The 26785-nt window shown below is 33.1% G+C and overlaps 1 protein-coding gene across 1 annotated transcript in view; it reads right to left on the bottom strand.

The window, feature by feature from the left end:
- Positions 1 to 26785, bottom strand: part of ABCA5 (ATP binding cassette subfamily A member 5) — a 66889-nt gene that overhangs the window by 35383 nt on the left and 4721 nt on the right. The window contains 14 exon segments of the mRNA XM_028519881.2: positions 237 to 375; positions 1374 to 1493; positions 1960 to 2135; positions 3528 to 3638; positions 8798 to 8856; positions 9926 to 10094; positions 12752 to 12899; positions 14371 to 14559; positions 15465 to 15606; positions 17190 to 17419; positions 18981 to 19069; positions 19926 to 20087; positions 22943 to 23147; positions 24716 to 24832. Coding sequence (XP_028375682.1) covers positions 237 to 375; positions 1374 to 1493; positions 1960 to 2135; positions 3528 to 3638; positions 8798 to 8856; positions 9926 to 10094; positions 12752 to 12899; positions 14371 to 14559; positions 15465 to 15606; positions 17190 to 17419; positions 18981 to 19069; positions 19926 to 20087; positions 22943 to 23147; positions 24716 to 24817 — 2041 coding nt within the window. The 5' untranslated portion in view covers positions 24818 to 24832.

Raw genomic sequence — 26785 nt, 5'->3', positions numbered from 1 at the left:
TGAACCCATATGCATGAGCATGACCGTGCTGATGTTTGTGAGTTCTCCTAGCAAATGATTTAACCTTGAGTAGTCTGTCAGCCTCCCCAACACAAATATATGTAATTTAAAAAACTTTTTAAACCTTTTCTTATTAAAAGCATCAGCTTCTTCATTCCTCAAAATTTGGCATCTCTATGTCCAACCTCCATTTGGCCCCATGACCTCATCCTTCAAAGATAAAGTAAAAATCTCACCAGCAAGAATGTCAGCTTCATCCATGAAATGAGTACTAAACACTGTAACTCGATTAGATTTTCTGTATTTTAGAAGATTCCAAACAATATGACGAGAACAGGGGTCCATTCCAGCTGTTGGTTCATCTAGCAATAGTATCTGCATGAAACAGGGTAGAGGGGGCAGAGAATCCTCATGAGAACTAAAATATCTAAAATTTATATGTGGACTGAAAAGTTCCCCCATTTCTAATTGTTATTTCCAATTGGAAGTCTATTAGATCTGAGTAGTTCACTCATGTGAGCACAGATTTTAAAAATGATCAGTTTGGCATATGAATGTTTTCCTTGGTTTAATTATAAAAGACTAATATCTATAATATATATACATGTACTGACAATCAGATAAATAAAAACAAAGCATTAAGTATACTGCTTTTATCTGAACAATTAAATTCTGTAAATATACCAACTGCTTACTAGAGGAATATATCCTGTATTATGGTTCAAGGGAAGCAATCCCTTGACTCAGAACCCAGAGTCGCCCCCAAACTGCAGCAGCAAGGGCAAGAGTGAAAGGATGGTAGGGACCAACAGCTCTCCTGGCTGCAGGCATGTGTGTACACAGCAGCCTCCTAGCACCTTACAAAGCAGTCTATCAACTAGTCCTGTTTCCACAGGGCAGAGAACAGCACAAAAGAGACACATACAAAATTAAATCAGAAGGATGGTGAAAAACTAAACTATTCCTTTGATTTTGTTCTATTTCAAAAATTTTATTATGAACTATTATAGATATATGGAAAATTGTAGAGAATAAAAGAACAGTACTGTTATAGCCACCAGAGAAATTTAACAAATGTTATTTCTGGCCATATTTTCCTCAGATCTTTTTTTTAAAGAAACAAAACACTGTAGATATAACTAAAGGCCATCCTTTCCATTCCTTTTCCTAAAGGTGGACATGATCATGAAGATGTTATATATCTTTCTGACTACAATTTTAAAACCTTATGACTATAATTACATTTATAATAACATACAGTAATTATGGGTGTTTACATTTTATAATGTGTGTGTATATATCTTCCTACAACCCACCATTTTTTTATTTAACAATTTAAAATGGTCTCATCAGTGACAATAATATTTGTTTACCTTTGGATTCCCAAGAACTGCAATTCCTAAAGACAGTTTTCTTTTTTGACCACCACTTAACTTTTTAGCTTGATTATCTTTGATAGCCTGCATGTCTAAATCCAGTAAAACCTTCTGCACCTGTAAAAGTAAAGCATGAATAATGTTATTTTTTAAACCACACCATTTACATAATTATCAATATTAGTTTTTGCATTCCAATTTTAACATCAACTTTTAAAATGCTGTTTTAGTATACAGTTTAATTTTGACAATATTCATACATAATTTCAAAGTAACAGATACAAAGATTCCTGCTGGAAAGGTCTGTTTTACTTTCGTGTGAGCTCCTGGGTAGCGGGGAAGAGAATCAGCGCAAAAGCTGTATGGGTGATGTGAAAGAAAAGAAATACCTATATACTAGTGGCCTCCCAATAAAACAATGACAATTTTGTGTGCAAAAACTTTTACTTAAAGTTGCAATTCTTTGTAATGATTTTGTTTATTGATTCAGAACAGGTTATAAAAAGATTTATTATGCAAGTTACTATAAAAGCCTATTGATTTACAGGAAATAAAAGCAAAGGTTTCAACATGAATAACGTACTTCTTGTATTATATTATTAGCTGGTATTCCTTTGATTGAAGCCAAAATGGATAAGTTTTCTTCTACTGTCAAAACATCAAAGTGTATATCTAACTGTGGACAAATGCCAATCATTTTTCTTGCTTCAAACATTTCGTCTATTTCTGAGACGCTGTGTCCATATATCGATGCAAACCCTGAAACCGAAATGTATCTTTAAATTCATATTAAATATATTAAGTATTAAAAACCATACATGCTTCAATATGTACTAACAATGTCCAATTACTTATATATAGTAGACATATAAGGTAAGAATTAATATAAATTTGGAAAATACAATGCACCCTCATTTTCATACTGTTGGTGATTTACTCCCACTTATGTTCCAATCTCATTTTCCCTCATTTTCAGGACATAATCATAATAGAAAGAGCAAGGAGCCAGAAGTTCAACTGGTACATTATTCACACTTTCATTCCAGTAACAATGTTCCTTCATTCCCAGGCATTACACAACAGTAGAGAGAACAAAGAGATATAAATATTCCCCTAATAACTAGCAGAGGGATCTTGAGAAATCACTTAATCTGAATTCCAGCTTCTTCTTATATAAACTTAATACAAAAAGCATCCCAATCAAGAATTGTTACGCCAATGTGATAATGTATGTAGGATCAAAACAAAAATCAAACATTCTCATATAAATGTATACTACCATAAGAGAGGGACACAATTATAGATAAGCAACAAACTTTTAAAAGTTAAACTACATTTAAAAAGATGCAGATTTGATACACAGAAATTTGGCCCTTTCTCAAAGTAAAATATTGCATTGCCACTCTCTTTGCTTATTGTGGGAATATGGAAGTGCCATGTTCAATTCTTACCTATAAGGCAATCACATATAACAATGATGTGTTTGAGATATTGTTCTTAAAATTCTAATTTAGAGGCCCTAGCTGGCGTAGCTCAGTGGATTGAGCGCAGGCTGGGAACCAAAGTGTCCCAGGTTCGATTCCCAGCCAGGGTACATGCCTCGGTTGCAGGCCATAACCCCCAGCAACTGCACATTGATGTTTCTCTCTCTCTGTCTCCCTCCCTTCCCTCTCTAAAAATAAATAAATAAAATTTAAAAAAAATTCTAATTTAGGAAATCATATTGACATGTATTGTGCTTTCCTTTTGAACTACAGTATTGTATAATTAGAAATCTGTGTCTATTTTCTCAACCTGAAATGTCTGTAAGTCTCATTTAATATCCAACTTTTTACTTATTTATCCTTTGTTGAAAATGAAAAATCAACACACACACACACACACAAAATATCTGATAAAAATAGGTACAAAATTAGAACCTTTTCACTTTACTGAACATGACTGGATCATCTTTTACTTCCTACTGAGAAACAAATGTTTATAACCCAGGAAAGATGAAACACCTTTAGAGACACAGATGTTGGTCCCAAATCATTGACAAAAGTTGATCAGTACACATTTCAAGGGTAATTATGCTATGTCCAACACCTTAGTTAATAATACTAATAAAGCAAGTCAGAGATTTTTTTTTTTACGTCAGAAAACCCTCACCATCAGAAGGTGGGCACAGTCCGCAAAGAATATTCATCAGTGTGCTCTTTCCTGTTCCACTGTGGCCAAGTAATGCAGTAATCTGACCCTCGTATATATCAAATGACAAATCTAGTTCAGGAAAAAAGAAGATTCAAATATAATTTTTATTTCTATTGAGCTATACAAGATAATTCATACTACTTGAGCAATCCTGACATAAGTCAATAACTTTAAAGCCAGATTTAAAGTTACCATCATACTTAAGTGCATAATATTATTGCATAATAATTCTTTGTTATAGTCAATAGTATGAATAATAAGTAATAAAAATAAACTTTTTTATTACACTGATTTAGAGGGTGTACAAAATATTAGGGGCAGGTCTGTATACCTTGTCTTGGGAATTTCCAAGGCAATTAAAACTGATCAACAGACAAAAGTTTGTTCCCAAGGATATTTATAGGCATGTTAAATATATTGGCAAAAGAACTAGACACTGACCTAGCATGGGAACAGCTAGGTTAATGCCTGAATGGTTTAATATAAATAAAGAAAAAAAGAACAAAAAAATGTCACTGAATGGATGAATCAATCATGAAGGAAGACAGAAAACAGGGATCTGGAAACCCATTTTCAAATACAGGGGTGGACAAAAGTAGTACTGTTGTGAATACACAAAATAGTTTATTTTTGTGTTTTTGTTTATTCATTATTGTATTTGTATTACAACTGTAAACTACTTTTGCCATTGCTGCAAATATAGCCTTTCATTTAATGAAGGTGATCTGGGATTTATTTAGTATCTCTGGAGCTGCAGACCAGAAGCAAAAATGAGTCCTCTTTCAAAGATTACATTATCCAGTGCATCAAATTATCTCTATAATTATTCGTACACAATATGCAGCACTTAGCCAAAATTAACGAGGGAGGAGAAAGCAAGGTAAGACCAAAAACCAATAGAAATAGACTTAGAGGTGATTTAAAAATCATATGGTACCATGTTTACAAGAGAATGCTGGCAAAGAACTAAAAACTATATAAAAGAACAAAGTAGAAAGATAAAAACTGTAAAAGATAAATGAAAAAGATTTCAAAAGATAGTTTAGCAGCAGATTATACCCAACTATAGAGAAAATTAGTGAACAATAAGAAAAGTCAGGAGAAAATACCTAGACTACAGCACAGAGAGACAGAAGTATAAAAAATTTCAGGAAAGAGAAAACAAAAGACAAATGGGATAAAAACGGAAAGTAATAGCATGTAATAAAAAAACAGAGTGCAACTGAGCACTAGCTGTGAACCAAAGGGTTGCTAGTGTGATTCCCAGTCAGGACACATGCCTGGATTGCAGGCCAGGTCCCCAGTAGGGCCACATGAGAGGCAACCACACACTGATGTTTCTCTCCCGCTTTTTCTCCTTCCCTTCCCCTCTCTAAAAATAAATAAAATCTTTAAAAAAAAAACAGAGGGAGAAAATACTGAAAAAGAAATGGCTGAGAATTCTCTAAAACAGAGTAAAGACATCAGCCTCAGATTGAAGAAGTACCATACAGCCAAAGCAGAACAAATGTAAAATAATAAACAGCATATTATTATATTATTATTATTATAGTAACATATTATTATAGTAAAACTGCTGAAAACAAAAAATAAACAATGAACATCAATCAGTAACACTGGTTATTAGATAAATGCAAATTAAATTAACATATTGTTGTACTCCACCACAATAGCTAGAGTTAGAAGAGCTGACAATACCAAAGGTTGGCGAAGACATACAGCAATTGGAACTGTCATACCTTCTGGTCAAAAGGATACCAACTTTAGAAAAATGTTCAAAGTACTTAACAAAGTTAAACATACACTCGTGACCTAGAAATTCTACTCAAGTATAGTCATTCACTACTTAATAATGGCCATACATTCTGAAATGCACTGTTAGGCAATTTCATCATTTTGTGAACACTATGGAGTGTAGCAACTGAAAGAGCCATACTCTCATACAACCTGCAGTGCAACAGGTTAGTTTCCACCAGTATCACCACAAAAACATGAGTAATGCTACAATGTTACAATGGCTACTATGTCACTAGGTGATAGGAATTTTTCAGCTCCATTTGTAATTTTATGGGATTACCTTCAATATGTGGTCCATCATTGACCAAAACATCATTGCGTGGTGCATGACTGTATTAAGAAAAAAATAAACCTTTGTATATTCATGCAAAAGAAAACTAGACAGCAATGATAAAGAACAAAGTGCTATGCCATAAAGCACAATGGATAAGTCTCTTAGACATAACACTGGTTATTCCACTAATAGGAAATTCTGGTACAGACTAAAGCAATTCACACTGATAGACCTCGTAATGAATAGTGGCTGCATCCAGGGCAGGATGGCATTGACTGGAAAGGGGCATAAGCAAACCTTCAGTGTGCTAAAGATGTTCTCTGTCTGGGTAGTGGTTACATGACTACATACATTTGTAAAACACTCACTAAACTGTACATTTAAGATTTTTGTATTTTATTAAGTTATAATGTAAGAAAAAGAAAGTTAAAAAGTCAAAAATATTTTTAAAAGTTCAAAATATTCAACCAAAGGAAAAGCAGTAAAAGTAAAGAAAAACACAGGAAAAAGGAGACAGACAATAACAAAGTAACAAATGATTAAAACTCAAGTATAACAATAATCTCATTAAATGAAAATGTACTAAACATTCTAATTAGAAGAAAAAGATTTTCAGATCAGATTTTGAAATTACAATGACAACTATACAGTACTTAACAGACACTTTCAACAATAGATTGAAAGAAAAATGGTGAAAAAACATGTTATCATGAAATCACTGGACTAAAGGAAGCCCTAACTCTGAATATATGAATATACTAGTGTATGTTATCTAATTACACGGTCTGAAAAATATGTAAAAGAAAACAGTGACAGCCCTGACTGGTATGGCTCAGTGGGTCAGGCATCATCCCACAAACCAAAAGGTTGCCGGTTCAATTCCCGGTCAGGACACAAGCCCGGGTTGTGGGCCAGGCCCCCATTCCCGGTTGGGGAGCATGTAAGAGGCAACCCACTGATGTTACTCTCACACATCAATGTTTCTCTCTTCCCTTCCCTTCTCTGTAAAAATAAATTCTTTTTAAAAAAGACACTTTTTTAAAAAAGCAATAGCATAAGTGCAAAAAAATAGACAAATTCACAATCATAATTGAAGATTGTTATTTTTTATTTCTCTCTCTCAATAAATGATAGAAGTGCTTCCACAAAAAATAAATTGGTAAACATACAGAAGATTTCAAAACACAACTAATCAACTTGACTGGTTATGAAACACAACACACAACTGCAGGACATGCATTTTGTGCGAGTGCTCACAGAATGTGTACAAAATCTGACCCACATGTTGGGCCACCTAATCCCAATAAATTTCAAAAGGCTAAAAATAAATAATAATGCTATATTGTCTGACTATGGTGGAATTATGTGAGATAAATATAAATCACCATATACTTAAAATCAAAACATAAATAACCCATTCAAAAAAACTACAGTGAAAATTAGAAATATTTAAAACTGAATAATGAAAACAACCTGTCAAAACTTGTGCAATGCAGCTAATACCATGCTTAAATGAAAATTTACATATTTAAAATTCATCATTATAAAATGATCTATGTATCTATCTTAAGAATGTAGGGGGGAAACAGAATTAAACGTAAAGTCAAAAACAATAAAACAAGAAAGAAAAAAAATTAGAAAACAGAAAACAAATTTATAATACACAGGATCAACAAAGGCAAAAGTTCGTTCTTTTAAGAGATTTTTTTTTACTGAAAAACCATGAAAGAAAGAAAGAAAGGCAGGAAGGAAGAAAACAAACCCTACAGATCTTAGTAACATGAAAAGACTTTAAACAAATTTCTGGCAATAAATTTGAAAATAATAAAATGAAAGGTATCTAGAAAAATCAGTGTATGTTGGGCCAATGGTTCTCCAGTAGGGGTTGGGGGTTAACATTCCCCCTTCACCTCCCACCTAATCCCCAGAAGCATCTGGGAAGGCCTGAAGATGTTTCTGGTGGTCACACCTGAGGAAGAGGGAGGCTACTAGGGGTATACAGTAGGTAGAGACCAGGGATGCTGCTTTTGCTTGTACATTTTATGTATCAGTTTGGCTAGAGCTATGACACCCAGCTATTTGGTCAAACACTAAAGTAAATGTTGCTATGAAGGTATTTTATAGATGTGATTGACATTTACAGTCAGCTGACTTTCGGTAAAGAAGATTAGCCCTGGCTGGTGTGGCTCAGTGGATTGAGCACGGGCTGCGAGCCAAAGGGTCACTGGTTTGATTCCCAGTCAGGGCACATGCCTGGGTTGCGGGCCAGGTCCCCAGTGGGGACCACATGATAGGCAACCTCACATTGTTTCTTTCTTTCTCTTTCTTCCTCTCTTCCCCGCTCTCTAAAAATAAATAAATAAAATCTTAAAAAAAATTAAAAGACTACCCACAGTAACACTGGTGAACTCCATCCAATCAGTCAAAGGCCCAAAGAGCAAAAACAGGTTTCCTGGAGGAGAAATCTAACTCAATATGATAGCATAGATTTCCTCTGAAATCCGTCTGAGTTTCCCACCCTCCTGCCTGCCTGCTGGATGCCCCTATGAATTTTGGACTCAAGACTGCAACTTCAACTACTGCCTGAGTTTCCAAGCAGCCAGCTTGCCCTACACATTTCAAATTTGCCAGAAACCACAATCATATGAACCAATTCCTTAAACATAATTTCCCTTCTTCCCTCCTGCCCTCTCTCAACCAGCTCACTCGCTCTCTGTATGTGTGTATACAACTATACATATTGTTGGTTCTGAAGAACCCAGAATGACAAATCGCTATACATTCTACAATTCACAGGACAACCCCTCACAAAAAAGAATTATTAGATCCAAAATAGCAGTAGTGGTGAGGTTGAGAAACTCTTTGCAGGTCAAAAGAAAAAAAAAGCAACCAACCCATAAACACATGAATGATAATACATGGAAAATGGACATAGATTTGTTCAAATAGTTGAATATTTTTCATCTTGATATTACTTTTATCTTTTACTACTTTGATATTAGTTTTATTTTGAATATTAACCACATAAATAAATATAAGTATCCCTAAAGGAAAAAGAAAATTGTGGTAAAGTTGTTTAAATTTCCCACAAATTATGCAAATTGTTTTTCCATTTGTACTTTAATACTGTGGACTGAATAGTAAGAAAGCTACTTACTTCTCAAAGCCTCTACATTTTCACCTTTCTTTCTGTATGTCTTCTGAATACCACTGATTCTGAAAAACACCATTTTCTACTTTTAAGTATTTAAAGCAATTTATAAATGTGTGTTTCCATCTACATTTTTATTAAATCTGTCATATTTCATAGAAATACTAATAAAGTCCCTTCCTACTAAAATAATTAACCAGAGTTGACAATAATTATAAAAGTAGTTTAAAGAAACTTCAAGAGAAATATACAGTATTCCTCTCCATTTTAAATGCCAGTCATTCATTTTTCATAAGCCAACTTCTAAAAACAAAGTGAAGCATTTGACTCAAGCAATTCAGAGATTTGTTTTCATCTTTGATACTTTTCTGCTTGCATCAAATACTCGTTACATCAGTTAAGGGAAGTTAAAAACCAAATGCTATTTATTCACATCAGTGTACATTTCAAACTCTCTACAAATGTGAAGTGATTCACTCATTTCCCTTTAAATGTTTTACCTAAGTTTTATTAACCAGTTTGAATTTTACCCTTGAGAGGGCAGACCACTGGCCCACTAATCATATCCTAAGTATTTCATTCACTCTCCCTAGCTTTTATATATTATTCTTAAACTTAAAAAATAAATTATACTTCACTTTTCCTGTAATTTGTATTTCCTTTTGCTTTCTAGTTATTATTATTTAAGTTGGTTTTGATTGACCTAGTAAAAATAGTGATTAATTTCTTTGGTCTTTAGAAATTAAACTGATATTCTAATTATGTCACAATACCTAAAAGTCTATGAAATTAACAGAGGACAATTTAATATTATATAACTTAGACAACATATCCTGAATCGAATTATAAAGTTAATAATTATTATGTTTTGATTGACAAAGTTTAAAATAACTCAGTAAAAACCTAGTTTTATTACTTTCAATTTTTTTCTATGAAACATAACATTTCAAATCTAGCAGCAACCTTTTTCTAAATGGTTGCAAAGAAAATAAGAACTTAAAATATAAGTAGCCCTTATTAACACTGTTTTAAAAACATACATTACTTACATACGTTATTTAAAAGATAGGATTTAAACGGGGCATTGTCCCATCAGCAGTTCTTATGCCTAAATTGTCAAAGATTGAATCATACCTTATGGCTTCTTTTCCTGTAAATTCTGAAGAAACAGGCTCAACAATTTCACTAAAACTAATGTTCCCATTAACATTGCCCTCAGATAACTCCTTATAATTTCTTTTGTTCTTTGACCAATATGATGGCTTCAGAAAATATAAAGATGATCTCCGTAAGCCAAATTCCCCTGAAAAATAAAAAACTGAGTTATCATAAATTATTTCTGAAAAATTAGTTTTAAAATCATAAAGGCAGTATGTGAGCTATATGACAACTTAAATGCGAAGTTCAAATATAACGTAGTAAATCCATATTGTGTGAAAAATAAGTTCTAATGACAAATAACTCAGTCCATAAATAGTTTCAGAGTTGCTAAGAGTGTATGGGAATGTACAGGAAAGTAAAACACATTTCCTGCCCAAAGGACCTTAAATCTTTATGAGCGCGCACACACACACACACACACACACACACACACACATATTTACCAAGTGGCTAAAACATAATGCAGAACATGAGGCACGTCATCCAAAATGCTAGAGTCCAGAAGAAGAAAAGTTTGTATCTATATAGGAGATATATCCTGAAAGCCTAAATATATCATCTTACTCTTTAAAAATAGGAGGTATTTAGAAAAATAAATATAGTTCATAGAGAATACTTTTTAGAATTAGGAGACTAATACAGCAACAGGACAGATATAGATTTATGTATATGGCAGACAGTGACAGTTGCCCACATAGGATGTACCCATTTTCCCCCCTTTCTTCCCCCAAACCGACACTCTCTATTTTTTAAAAGAATTTATTTATTTATTTTAGCCAGAAGGGAAGGTAGGGGAAAACAGAGGGTGAGAAACACTGATGTGTGATTGCCACTTGTGCATCCCCTACTGAGGATCTGGCCCACAACCCAGGTACGTGCTCTGACTAGGGATCAAACCGCCAACCCTTTGGTTTGCAGGCTGGCACACAATCCACTGAGCCACACCAGCCAGGGCTAGTGCTTACTCTTTAAATATCTACTAATCTTCTAGATGGCCACCTGTTTCAAAGAAATCTGATCTCAATTACACAGAAGATTCTAATCGATTTAATCAGTTCTTGGCATGCTCTAGTAGCTGTTACTGCTCCAGATATAAACACGTGACTAATAAGACAGAAGGAAAGAGCTTAGTTGGGGGAAAGGTACACCCTCCATCTTCCACTGGCCATGAACACAGAAGTGTAACACCCTGCGGCCATGAGGAGGGCAAATCTGCCAGACTCTGAGACAAAGGTGCCAAAAGCACGGAGCAAGTGGATCCCCAATGACATAATTGAGAAAGTCAAACAGCTTGAAGTCCATCTTATCTCTTGACTACAAGTCAAACAATTGATTTCCTTCTTGGTTAAGCCAATTAGATTTTCTATTATGAGTAGCTAAAAAGAACCTGATACACTGGAAATGTGTTTAAATAGGTTAGTAAGACTGTACAAATGAATATTAAATACAATAAGGAGACAATGATAAGGAGAGATTAAATATATAAAAGTATTATGGAGGCTATTAATATATAATGAGTTTCTGTTTAATTAATACACCTATTTAATAAGGATATGCCCACTAAGTTTTTTCAGAGGTGATTAATTTGATTAAAGGGAATGGTGAAGTTCTTAGATTTAAGTTAGGTAATTAAATAAGCAGTATTACAACAGTCTAGACTAGTGCTGCCCAATACAACTCTCTGTAATGATGTAAATGTCCTGTCCATAATGAATATGGCAACAATTGTATGTGGCTACTAGCACTTACAATGTGGCTTGTACTACGAGGAAATGAATTGTTAATTTATTTAATTCTAATTAATTTAAAATTTAAAAGCCACAACCCTGGTCAGTGTGGCTCAGCTGGAGCATCACCCTGTAAACCCAAAGGTCACAGGTTCAATTCCCAGTCAGGGCAAATGCCTAGGTTGCAGGTTTAGTCCCTGGTTGGCATGCCTTCAGGAGCAACTGATTGCTGTTTCTCTCCCTCTCTCTCTTCCCCTCTCTCTAAAATCAATAAGCATGTCCTCGGGTAAGGATTTAAAAAAAGAAAAAAAATTTAAAAGCTACATGTGTCTAGCAGATACCATAAAACAATGCAGGTCTAGAACATAGACAAAAGTAAAGAGGAACTTAAGAAAAAAGTTAACGGGGTACTGGATATTTAATAGATCAGTGATTTTCAACCATGTTTATCTCATGGCACACATCAAACTAATTACTAAAATTCTATAACACATCAAAAAAATATTTTTCCTCATCTGACAAAAAAATAGGTATCATTTTGATTCATTCACACCATATGGCTATTGTTATGTAGTCATTTTTTTATTTGACAGTCTAAGGGAAAAGAGGTCAGTGCTCCTGATTAAACAGTCAAATATTGCACGTTTTAAATATTCTCGTGGCATAATGGTTGAAAATCGCTGCTACAGATGTAGGAAAGGAGATGAGGGGAATGGTAGGAGATGCAAGACTGCTTCCTAGTTCTGGACCTTAGAGGGTAAAATAATGAAACACTTTAGCCAAAGAAGATTGACATAAGGAAGTTAAGAAGTTCAGTTAGGGACTTACGACTTTCAAAACAAACTGCTCTCTTTTTACACAATCTGCCCATGTTCGCCAGTAGTTAAGACATACAGTATAAATATATATATATATATATATATATATATATGTATATATTTAAAATTAAATTAAAAGCTTTAACACAAATGTAAGTTGGGCACTCTGGCTAGAAAAAATTAAAATTAAGTTGACCCTATGTGGACAAAAAAATCCTAAAAATCTTTAAAGGTAAAACCAATAGTCTGCCTACCTGGGATGACTTGATCAAGATAAACAGCCAAGAGCACATAGAATATACTATTAAGCGCTAGCACAATAATAGTAATAATTAGAGGATATGGGCCTTTGGTCAAATTAGAAAATAAAGCACCTTCATTAATATCTTCCAAATGCATGACCTGAAAAACAGAAACACCAATTTTATTACATAAAAATGATTTAAAATACTGGTAAGCAGAAGTTAACACTGCTTAGGGTTACTTCTTATAGCCAGAGTGACAGTAGTCAAACTGGGCCTTTTAACAGATTAAAGTCTTCCAAATTAGAAATATAAATTTATAAGAAAAACAGTAAGAACTTTACCGAACTATGAGTTTATCACAGAAATCTGTTTCAATCATGTATTTAATGTTGTGCTTCTAAAACCAGTGTATAGTATACATCCTTTCTCTGAGGCATTTAATTATTAATACTATTATGAAATGAAATAAATATTAAATATGATGTTAATCCTAACTAATGCAAACAAAAGGGTTGTGGTCCACAAAGAAGGCAAACAAATCAAGCATTAGAGGATAAAATTATAGTCAGCATCTTTTCAATACTAAAAAAAAACAGAAGGTACTATAATTAATTAACATAATTATTAACACAAATATGAAGTTCTTCATAGTAAATATATGTGGTAGAGCAGAAAAAAATGTATTAGAGTTTGGGACTTCATTTGGGTCCTAGACCTGTCTTTAAGTGAATAAACTTTAACTTCCATTCTGAATTTCAGACTCCTCATCTGTGAAATGAAGGAGATGAACAGTTCCTTCCACTCACAACAAAGACCTATGAATCTATAATTCTACCTTCCAAAGTGAAGGGAACTCAGTGGATTTCCAAAATGTGTAACATCAACTCTTAGGTCTTAAGTAATCAAAATTCATTTAACTCAACATTGTTATAAATAATCTATCTTAATTCTCATAAATAAGAATATTCTTACTTGAACAATGATTAAAATTAAAAAAAAAGAATATTCTACCTAACCAATATGAATAATCTCATACTAAGTAATTACACTGACCAAATTAATTTTGTTACACAAATCATCTCCTTATGAGAATTTTTCCCTAAGAATCTGACAGTTCCTTTAAAGACTAACAAAAATCAAATTTAGAAATCTAAATATTATTTAAGTGAATGACAATCCCATGAATCCTGGGCCAATAAAATCCACTAGGTCTACTTATTTTACTCTTACAGTCATGAAAAATTTGTTCTGCTCCATACAGAATTCTCTCCAGGCACACATCTGAGATTATTTTACATTGGGCAGCAATGTAACCAGGCCATAAAGCAATTTAAACTAATGACTTTCAACAAATAGAGTAATTGCAATGGACTAGAATCCTGAGATATACTGAAGCAGAAAGTAAAGGGCTTATAAACAGAGAATATAAATTAAAAATGGAGAGAATATAGATTAGAAATGAGAATAAATGAAACCAATATAAAATATACTCCAGATTTCAAATATCATTCCTTTCTCGTGTTGAAATTTTTTTTTTTTTTGCAAATCAGAGATAGCATTCATGGTAGTGTAACATGCTGTATGACATACAAAATATGCAGTGAAAGCAACATAAATGTATCACCTACCTGTGCAATACCAATCAAAAAAGTACACTGACAGAAGGGACTCAGAAGCCACACTAACGATTTGGGAAAACTTTCCATGAAGACTATCAAAAGGCCAACAAATCCAAAAGCCACAGTGACTAAAAATTCAACTATTCCCACATGTTTTGACTTTTTAAAAATAGGTGTCAGCATTAAAGCAAAAAATACCTATAAAATACAAATGTTAAGGTTAATGCTTCGTTCACATACACTGGTATTAAAACAAATCAATTAATTGCTAAATGCTCTAGTATTTTACTTTCATAAAAATAGTAATATACATTTAAGAATTTAAACTGACAAATTATCTATATAACAGGCAAACATGATCACCTGTACTTTATAAACCCTAAACAGCTATGCATTTCTGCAGTTGATGCGTACATATATAAACAAAACAATAAAGCTTTTTAAAAGCTTTACATGAGCTTTTAAATACAAGTACCATCTTTAAAATTTTATGTATCGATATGAAACAAAACCAGTTAAAAACTGGGCAATTACATAGAGAAGTATACAAGTAATATGTAAATCATTATGTTAAAGAAAACAGGTGAGAGTCAAATAATTAACAACTGGTATAGCATGGGTACATGAACCAATCAGAATGGAAACCAGAACCACTTAAAGCCTGGTCATTAACACCCAGCATTCAGCCAATATATCAAATGAATACCTACGAGCTGTTATTTACAAAGACATATCTTTATACGGCATCATCCTGTAATATAAATTAATTTGAAACAGTGAGAATTTCAGGAAAACAAAGGCATAACAAGTCCACTACTGCACACTCTTAATTACACAAGTTACATGAAGATAGTAAAAGACAGACTCAAAGGATTTGTATGAGAAAACAAATTAGATGAAAATAGGTTATATTTAAACCTGAGATTATTTTGTACATTTCCTAAAAATATGGAGGTACAATGATGCTATATGTAAGTCATTTATCAGTGGCCTTGTAACAATCTCTTTCTTGGGAAATTGACTATAAATAAAGAATAAGATTTTGCTATGTTAATCAAATATTTTGGCAGTTTTTTATTTCCACTCCAAGTTGAAATACTTACAGATGATTGACCATACAGGAAAAAAAGTAGAAATATCACAATGCAGCTACTTTGAGGGAATAACGAAGAAGCTGTTGCAATGACTGCCATAAGAATGGACATCAGAAAAATCAAACTTGTATAGAGAAGAACCCAGGAGAGCCTAAAATGAGAATTCAAATACATTTACAGTTAAAAGCATAGGTTCTGACAGTTAAAAACAAATCACATTAAATAAAATTTCATCTTTATTTCAGACACTTTATCTTTAAAATTAAGTCAATCTATTCATTTCTGTTTGTTCTTTTATTGAAAATCGATGCTCTTATAAGTAATTAAAATACAGTAGCAGTTAAGTTATATTCTGAAACATGAAATGGTGATTATCTATGCAAGAGTCAAAAAACAAATGAATAACAATTCATGATTAATTTAAATCTAGTATTTCAAAAGTTCAATAACAAAATATTTCTGATTTCCTTAAAATACAAGAGTCACTAACAATTTTCTTTATGGCATGTGCTACAATAAAACCTTTGATAACTTATGGAAGTTTAAACAATAAATACTACCTCACCAATCAACAACATAATCCCTACACATTTACACATCAGATCAAGAAGATCAACAATAGATTCACTATATTTGCTCAAAAATTCTCCTTCAATTAGAGCTCAATGAAATTTCTACAGCATTTAGTTTTATTTTATGTTTATTGTTCAAGTAGTAGATCATGATTTAACATATGCTATCATAAAAATCACTGAAATAGGGATAAAGGATATCTAAGTTACCAAAATTGAATGCATTAGTCTACAGAGGTAAAATTGAGGCACTGAAAGATTGATTTGCCTAAATTCTTCCAGCTACTGTTCTCTCACAAAGTACTTTAATAATACAATGCATCTTAAAAACCAGTCACTACTAAAATGACAGGAGAAAAAAAGAACAAAGAAAATATGTTATACACAACAATCCCATTAGGTAAAGTGTTATAATTCATTGTTGCATTGGGCTAAATGGAATAAAATTTTGTAAAATGGACTATAATGCCAACTCACATGCTTATTAACTTTTCTCCCAAAATACATTACTTTTTCTCCCTAAATGAGGTCAAAATAAATCTTCTTACAACATATTGGGGAAGTAAGGAAAATACACCTAGAATTACTAACAAAAATGCATGTCTTATAAAATTATCATTGTATAAAAAATGGCTCACTTGTAAAAACATTTTTCTTCATTTGTTTCTTTACAAATTATTTGTATATTTTCATCTTAATTCACATAAATAACTTTTTTCCTCAGGAAAAAAGCCCATAAACTACATATACAAACTTCAATCATTTCAACTAAATTTTTAATAACATGTATATACTATGATATTGGGGGAGGACTACACCAGGCAATTAATTTCTAACTTTCCAAGACCTCACATATTCTACGCACTGTAGAATACCCTGAAATGCATGGTGCACACTTCATCTATGCAAACAAAATGTGAAATAAAATTAAACATGTCGTGTTACCATACTTTCCAAATCTCAATTTTCTTCTGTTCAGACAAGCCAATCAATCGCTGAAGCTTGTTAAATAGTCTCAAATTTTAAGACAAAGACAATCATTGTAAGGAAACAGAATCAGTACCCCTCTTACCAAGCCAGGTGAATAACAAAATTAAAATTCTGAATATTTGCATATTTAACATAATTATTAATCATACTGAATAAGCCTTTATTAACATACCAAAAGGCCGTGTCATGAAGTCCCATTATCTTTAAAAACTCTTTTAACTTCTTCTCTTTTTCTGCCACAATATGAATTGCCAAAAAGTATCCAAAGGGTGAAAATGCTATTATTAAGTATATTAAAATTACTCCTCGGGGAAAGGTATCTATTTCTACAATAGCAGTTTCTCCCATAATAACAGCTTTAGTTGACTCCAGCTCCTTCCACAGAGAAACATTCGTCTTCAACTATAATTGGAAAATGGTAAATACATTCGATTACTTTTGTTCTGATAATAGTCCTTAACAAAATGTGATAAATACACACAAAAATAGTCAATAACCTAGTACAAATATAATCCTCAAGTGGCTACACACCTAAAATAAAATGATTGACCCCAATATCATAATAGGGTAGAATATTGATTTTATTTATTCTGGAAACAGACCATCAAGTTTAAAGTCTAAAGTTGGGAAGTATACAAATTTTGATAAAATAATTTGTCAAAGAAAATATAATTTCACAATTATTATTTTAAGTATATTAAAATAATTATTATGTTAATAATTTAGGCAATTATTTAGGTATATTAACAAAAATATGCATTTATAAAATTGAGGAATTAAAGAATGATTATTAGTACCCTGAAAGAATGACTGTGGTTAAAAATGTTCATTTAAATAGTATTTTTTAAAAAGCATATAGTATGCCCTTCTCTTGTTTAAAGATGTATATATGTTCCTCATGTATAAATAGAACAACATAAAACTATGCCCTGTGATACTTCTACCTAACATTCAACTGAATGTCTAAAATGAGACCTGCTTGGCCTGTTCGTCCAGGGTGGTCTGGTTTGCAGATGGTTCAAGTCTTTCACCCAAACACAAATAAGTACTAAAACACCAGCAAAGTGGTATATCATATATTACACTGTCTTTACCTTAAACTTTTGTATTACTGAATTTATGTAATATTACATATGTATAATACATATACCATGTGTGAGAGTTTATAAGACAATTCTATATATATCATCTCATTTGGTTCTTATAACAACCCTGTTAAACAAAGCATTATTATAGTCATTTTATTACATAGCAGTCTGACAACTAAGAGAGATAGGTCTCGTGTTCATCTTTACAAAACGTGAAACACTGGATCAGGTCTAAGCATGTCTTTAAAATATAACTGTCACATGTATATGCAATCCTGTTAGCAGTGTAGTACTAAAAAAAAAGACTTGGGAGCCAAAAAGCCATAGTTTGAACTAGTTTTGCCACTAATTAAGCTTTGGAAAAATTACTTAATTTCCCTGTGCTTCAGTTTCATATATAAAATGGACATAATAATAGCACCAATCTCATGGGGTTGGTAAAGATTAAACTGGTTAATATTAGCATATAACTTAGAATAATGTTTGGCAAATAAATGACACGTTTCTTAAATTAATAAAACCTACTACTATAATTAAGACAAAAATATGCACTTTCTTTAAGTTATTTTTATTCAAGGGGCAACATCTGCAAATGTAGATCTTTCATAAATATTTCCTACGGTCGACCCAGATAAAATAATACAGATATGTAGAATGCTGAATCATATGCCTAGAAACCATCCAATAAATATGGGTCTCAAAAATATTAAAACAGAAACTATCACTTCTTCCTTATCTTTTTTTCTTAAAGGAGTTGTAATAAGTTATGTATTTTATACATTTGGCAGCAGTCAAACCAAATCCTATTGTAAAGACATAGGGCTGAATTGTTAAAATACGGTTTGGCTTTATTTTTCTTCCTTTATCGTATTTACCTGTATAATGGCAGCATCTATGGATGCTTGTAAAATTGTGAATCCGGAGGACCAGTACTGAACAGCCTCACATGATTTTGAACAGCCAGCTATGGGGAGGCAAATGTGAGACATAAGATTTCGCAACACTTGCAAATGCCGTTTTTTAAAGATAACATGTGGAGGCTTACCAAAGTAATATGATCACTCAATCTATACAGGACCAAAGAAAATAAGCAATTATCTTTCAAAGACAAATAATATCACATTCCTGATCGATTATTTGAAATTTCTGAAATACGTTAACACATGTTAGGATAATGAATGGTAAATGAAAACAAATGGAAAGAAATGAATTGTAAACATGGTTATCTAAAATAAGTCACTTTTCTGTTTTAACATCAGTTACTCTGCAATGACAGCCTCAAAGCATTTCTAGATGCAGAGACAAGTCTGGGTTAAGATAATAGAAAAAAATTCTCTAAGGGAAAAATTCAGTTCTTAGCATAGTGACTTCAACATTGCTCAACAAATGTTTATTGTTAATAACATCTCTTCATAAGTTTAAGCACTGAAGGCTATTTTCCATGTTTCAAACATAAAACTAATAAAGTTTGCTGATGGGAAACTTTGAAATTTTAGATGTGTAATATACCATTTCTGAAAACAACTATATAGAGGAAAAAATACAGATTTGTAAAGTCATATATTTCAAGATACATTTTCATTTTGTTACTGTAATTATATAGATGTATTAAAAGACATAAACTGTTCTATATGCAGATGTAGATAGGTAGTTATTTGAGTATATTCATATTTTTATGCTACACTTGACAGTTTTCTTATCTGAAAAAGTATATTTGAAAAATGCCAATGCTGGACCCCATTAAAATTTTGCATATGTACTAAGAGCAGCAAAAAGATGCATTTTAACTGATTTTCTATTATATTTTTAGAGCTATTTACCTCTTGAATCCATATAAATTGAAGATACTGGTATCATATCAGGAAAAAAACGGAGTTCGTAGGACATGAAGTCTTTGAAAATCACACCTACAAAGTTGTTGCTCTTAACAAGGCTGGATGCTAGCAATTCTTTTTCACTTGTATATTCTTCAGTAATTATGACTATAAAATATTATAACAATATAGTTAACTCGCAAATGAAAATAGTTTACCTAATACAATAGACCAAATTTACCATTATATTTGACATATGTAATATTTTATAAACATTTGTTTTATGCTCTAGCTTCTTAGAGAACGAAGAGCCTTCTAAAAAATCCTAAAAAACAAAAATAGTAAATTTTACACACTATTTAACTGTCATTTAATTACATAAATTATGTCTGTGTAATACAAGTTATTAGTATAAGAGTACATACTTCATATGTAATGGGAGCAGTTCACTTACCTATCTCCAAGTAAATCTATACAAATAACTCCTTAATAAATGAATGGGTATTTTATTTTCAATTTTTTTATTGTATTTTTTCCATTACCATCTTTCCCCCATACCCTCTCCCACCTCCAGTTACCTGCCTCCCCTTCCCCCACCTCACAATCACCATACTGTTGTCCTTGTCCATGAGTTCTTTCTTTTTTTTTTCTTTTTTTGCTGGATCCCTCCACCCCCTGACCCCCCACCCAAAGCTGTCCATCTGCTCTCTATGGTTCTGTCCCTGTGTTGCTTGTTAGTTCGGTTTGTTCATTAGATTCCACATAATGAGTAAAATCATATGGTACTTGTGTTTCTCTGGCTTATCAAATATTTCTTCTTATGAAGAAAATTCCATAATCCTTCTCAGATACTAAATATGTATTTTAGTAACTATGATACAACCCTTCTTTGAGTAAAAATTGCCACTTAAACCCAATATTGCTTGTTCTTTTCTAGGAAGATACATCAAGAATACACCATAGTCATCATTCAGCTCCTTTCACGTCAGATAACCCTAATGTTCAAATATTTTCTTGAGATTTTATTTATAAGAAACTAGTTTTAATAAGAAACTAGTTTTAATAAGAAACTAGTTTTAATAAGAAACTAGTTTTATAAGAAACTAGAAACTGTACAGAGCTTCAGAACAGGTGGTAAAATGGAGAGAACATAGGATCAGAATGTAACTTCATTACTTATTAGCTGTGTGAGCACAGGTAAACAATTCTCTAAACTTGAGTACCCTCATCCACAATATCTACCTGATCACACTGGGATGTTCATATGAAATGTAGCCACAAATATGAAAATATTTCATCAATTATAAAGCATTACTTAAACAATTATCATGATTTTCTAGACATTTAAGTGGACATGCAATTCAGGACTGATTTGGATGCAAAGGGTGTTAAGTTCAACATCCACTCAGTCACGTTACCGTGTATGTATGTGTAACATGCTTGTGGATAGTTCTGTTATTAAAAGGACAGAACTTCTACAAAACCCATATATGTTTCTACTATTTTAGCACTTAAGTTAATATATATTGACTTGAATTTCTTTGGTGTATATGATTTCTCCTACTTAAGACTTACCAATGAATTTTGTTCTCAACATTTCTGATCAGCTTTTGAGCTGGTATGCTAAATTCTTATAGATATCCATGCTACTTGTGCTTAATATAACAAACTGACAAACATGTTATATACCAATAAGATAGGTGTTTGACAAAAATATTAAATAGCAATAAGCAAAAAAGAAATCAATGGAGGAAAAGTTGTTTGACTCCTGATTGTATAAATATCTTCTATTCAATGACACACTATCCAATAATGCAATATAACATATACTAGAAGTTAATTATAACTATCCTATATAAGGCATGTTAATCTGTTATTTTCTACAATTGAGCATTTCATTAAATCAATCACCACAGTATGCATATTTCTGTGACTTTCTTCAGTTCCTACCTTAGGTTCTTTCTCAGTCACTTTAGACCCATTAGTAACTCATTGATTACACTGTTTTCTAGTTCATTTCTTTGTGAGAAGTACTAACTAAGGAAAATAGACTTAGGTACTTAGCAACAGTCACAGTCTTCAAAACTAAGTACTTCTTTGGTTTTCACCATATACCTCCATAAATAAGCATGGCAATATGGTAAGGTCACTGCTTTATAATCTTAATCATATATTTCCAGCTTCTTAATTATTATATGAGACAGACTCAAAATGAAATATTCCTTCAAATCTCTTATCCCAGGGATGTCAAATTCATTTTCACCAGGGGCCACATCAGCCTTGCAGTTGCCTTCAAAGGACTGAACGTAATTTTAGGGCTGTATAAATGTAACTACTCCTTAACTAGAGGCAAGAAGCTCAGCACTGCTGCCCAGTGGAAACAAGGTGCCAAGGTGCCGGGCCTGATAAAACAAGGTGGAGGGCCAGATTCAGTCCAAGGGCCTTGTGTTTGCCACCTGTGTTTTATTCTGTATAAATATACTTATTTTATAAACGGCCTAAGGATTAAATATAAACTACTAAAACATAAAATTAGCCCTGGACAGTGTAGCTCAGTTGGTTGGAGCATCATCCTGTAGACCAAAAGGTCACAGGTTTGATTCCTGGTTACAGCACATACCTAGGTTGTGGGTTCAGACCCTAGTCAGGGCACATGCGAGGAACAGTCAATCGATGTTTCTCTCTCACAGCGATGTTTCTCTCCCTCCCTCTCTCTCTCCCTCCTTCTCTCTCTCCCTCCCTTCCCCTCTCTCTAAAATCAAGAAGCATGCTCTTGGGTGAGGATTAAATAAATAAACAAGCAAGCAAACAAATAATATATGCTTTCTATTATCAAACATATAAATTAAGGGTTTCACAAGAAAAATAAGGCAGAAGAATTAAATGATTTTAATATTTTTATAAAACTATACTTTGGTGAAGGGGCATGTCTAAGAGTTAAGAATATTATTTACTCAATAAAGCTAGTGGGAAAATACTGCAGAAGCTTTCTGTAACACAATACATATAAAAGCTCACAATACCATCAGAAAGGTGATCAGTTGAAACCTTTTGCATGATGCTTCTTGTAATATTTGTCGCTGGAGTATATCCAAGAATTAGATTAGAGAGAACGGATTTGTCCATAGAGTTAAGTTCCATGTCAGGCACTTCTTCATATTTCTTATTTGGATGCATCATGCTAATCAATATTAACCAAAATAAAAAAAATAGTGGAAATAGAATTTCCTATAATAAAGAAAATAAAATGATTATGAAGTGTAACAATGGTAACAAAATTCATCAAGATTTCTATGGAAATAATATAACTAAGAAAAAAAAAACATGAGAAATTTGGCTCTTTTCCTAAGTACAAAAAGTAAAAGCAATTCTATCCTAAATGAAATATTGTGTTGATTATCTCACTTAACTCAACAGGCATATTAATTTTCCTTTACATTTAGTTTTACTGCAATATTGGGCTGCCCAAAATGTTCATGTGGTTTTTTTGTAAAATGACTCTAGTAGCACCTTGTTGTCTTTAACTTCATTCGAAACAATTTTGTTAATTGTCTTGTGACAGCTGTCAGATCAGTGTGCATTTAAAAAGAGGTATCAAAAATGGTAAATTTTTATGTAGCCATTTTAATAATGAATATGGAAGAAAATGCATTTTTCAGCACATTATGCTTTATTATTTCAAGAATGGTGAAAACGCCAACTGAAACACACAAAAAAGACTTGTGCAGTGTATGGAGAAGGTCCTGTGACTGATCAAACACGTCAAAAGTAGCCTGCAAAGTTTCGTGCTGGAGATTTCTCAGTGGACCATGCTCTACAGTAAGGGAGACCCCTTGAAGTTGATAGTGATCAAATTAAGACATTAATTGAGAACATTCAATATTACACCACACAGGACATAGCTGACACACTCAAAATATTAAAATCAATAAAGTTATTGGTGAAAATGAAAAATGTATCTTTTATTTTATAGAGAAAAACTAAACAGACTCTTTGGCTAGCCCAATATTTTAAAATTGAAGTTACATAATAAAAAGATACAAACTAAGATGTAAACATATAAATGTAAAATACAATAAAATATAAAATATAATAAATTCACTCATGTATAACTTTATTTAAAAGAACTTATCAAACATCCCTAATAAGGATCATCATGAAAATGTCTTTATTTAATTCTAAATTAAAACTCATGCTTTAATCATACCTAAATAAATTGAATTGTCCACGTGAATAGGGATGAACTATCTATTATCATCTTACTATTTAATTGTTCTGCTGGGTTTCAGGAGAAGATAAACAATATATTTTCATCCTTTAAAATGATTAATAATCAGTTAGCCAGAGTTCTTACTTTCTTTTAACTTTTGAAGTCATGTATGCTTTAAAATATTACTTTAAACAAATATGACATTATTTTGGTATCATTAGGCAATTTAATCCAGAGGCCAAAAGTTGGGAAACTATAGGGGAAAAACTGTGAAATAATGTTCCACAACATTGTCTGTGAAATTTATTTTTCATTTCATGCAACTTGGGAAATGCGTGCCTAAAAGTTCAAAATTAAGTACTAATATCAGAAATTAATTAAATTTAAGAATCATTAGAATTTTTAACATTTAGAAAATTGGTAATTAGTAAAAGGTTATCCTGTGGATAACCTTTTTACTTCACAAGCAAAGTAAACTAAAAATATGAAATTAGGATAAAAATGTATCCAGCAAAATAAACATCTCTTAAAGATGAATGCACAATAAACTGCAATAAGGCATAAGAAATAAAAACATTTAACTTACCTGAACACTACTTTTTTTAGTCCTGCATTTAATTAGGTAATTCTTCAGCAGGAGTGTTCTTGTCTGTCTCCAAACTCCCACCTCCCTGATTGCAGTAGCCATGTTTTCTGAATCAGTCTATGAAAGGGGGGGAGATTCAAAGAAAAAAAAAATGGAACCACATAGTTTAGAATATGCCAATTTTAATACCAAAACAGAGAGATGGCTTAATCTCAAGTAAGGTGAACCTGAACACACAGGAAGTTGTCTGTCCCTCCTGGACAGAATGCATGCAATGGCAATTTGAAGGCCCTGGAAAGTAAGCTGTAGCATGTGAAACAAGAGGGAAGCAGAATTATAACTACTGCCCAACCAACAGTGGACTTACACTTTTTCCCTGGAGTGCGCTAGAAATAAGCACCAGGGCACCAATCTTTTTTCTTTTCTACTTTCTCTTGTGACCCTGTCCCCCAGTAATCCCATGATAGTAGTGCCAGACTGCAGTAACAAAAGTTTAATGCAGGCAAAACTGTAAAGCAGGGGAACCTTTCTCTCCATCAAGTGGAGCTACGGTCCCAAAAGGGTGGGGCCAAATCCTACGGTTTTCTCCTCTACCTCCCACCAGAGGCCCCTGGGTGCGTGCAGTGGATGTGGTTGCAGATGTGTGTAGGCCAATGATGCAAATAAACCATAGCTTTCTGGATGGAGGATGGAAAAGAGGAAAGTAGCAGGGAAGGCAAATAAAAAGGAGCTCAGGAAAGAAACATAGTAAAGTTATTTATTACCACCTGGACTAACCCCCAAACTGGGCATACATGGATCTAATCCTATTCTGTGTACCAAAGACTTGAAGAAGTGAACAGATGTCAGACCACTGCCCAGATCCAGACCTGTCACTGGGTGTCACACATGGAGCAGATCCAAACTGAACTGCAAACCCTTTTGAGTGAAATCCTAAGTCAAGGTCTTTAGGCTAATGTTCTTGCTACATGGTCTTAGTGTTTATTTCTTATGACAGGAATTCATTTACTCATGCATTCATTCATTCCATGAATGCCTACTGACTACTTCACGTGCTTGTCTATTCCTTAGGGAGCTGAGAGGATAAAAGGTTTCCAGACCTTATAGCGTATAAAAATCACCCAAGAAATTTGTAAAATCCACTTTATATGTGTTCCCCTCAATTAAGTCTGAGAACAGCCAACAAATTTGAATTTTTAGTAAACAACCAGGTGACTTTGATGGTGGCACCTGGACCACATTTTGAGAAATAAAATGAGAGAGGCAGGATGTAAAGCAGGATACTTTCCACCCAAGTGACAGGTGCTGTGAGAAGTGTTGGCTGACGGAGCTGCGGTGGGTGTGCAGGTGGGGTCCTTAGTTGATGGAAGCAGGGGATAGCTACTTAAAGGAAAGAATATACAAACAAGCTCTGAAAGATAAGTAGAATTCTACCAGCTCAAGACATGGATGGAAGGCATTTTGGACAGAAAATAGCTTAAGGCAAGAGGGGAGGTGGGAGGGAATAATGGGGAAGGTGGAAAGGGATTTCAGGAAGGACTATAAAGGACACATGGACAAAACCAAGAGGGGGGGTGGAATCAGGGGAGGGAGGTGGGGATGGCTATGGGGGGGGAGTGGTGGGGGGATATGCAGACAACTGTACTTGAGCAACAGTAAAGTAAATTTAAAAAAAGAAAACCGCTTAGGCAAACGTTGGGTGTCAAGTCTCCTTCCCAACCCTGAGAGAATTCTCCAAAAGCCTACATTGAACAATATTTCCCACTTTAAACTCCTCTTCAGAAGTATTTCCAACATTAATAAATGGTTAGATGAAGGGATAAATTAATTTATCAAGTGTTTAATAGCCTATGGATGGTGGCATACTCGATCTTCAGTGACATGCCGATAGCAAGGTACAAAACTTGCCAAGGGATGCCTGTAGCTCCACAGAAAATAATTTTAGTACTTGATGCAGCAAGAGATGATGACTGAGTGGCCCCTCTTACTTCCAGCACTTTCACATGTATCCTCTCATGCAAGAAATAAACAGTCAAATTATATTTGTTCATCCAAAAAAAGGAAAAAAAA

The sequence above is a fragment of the Phyllostomus discolor genome, chromosome 8 (genome assembly GCF_004126475.2).
Source record: "Phyllostomus discolor isolate MPI-MPIP mPhyDis1 chromosome 8, mPhyDis1.pri.v3, whole genome shotgun sequence".
NCBI classification, from domain to species: domain Eukaryota; kingdom Metazoa; phylum Chordata; class Mammalia; order Chiroptera; family Phyllostomidae; genus Phyllostomus; species Phyllostomus discolor.
This window is presented reverse-complemented; position numbering and strand designations above follow the sequence as displayed.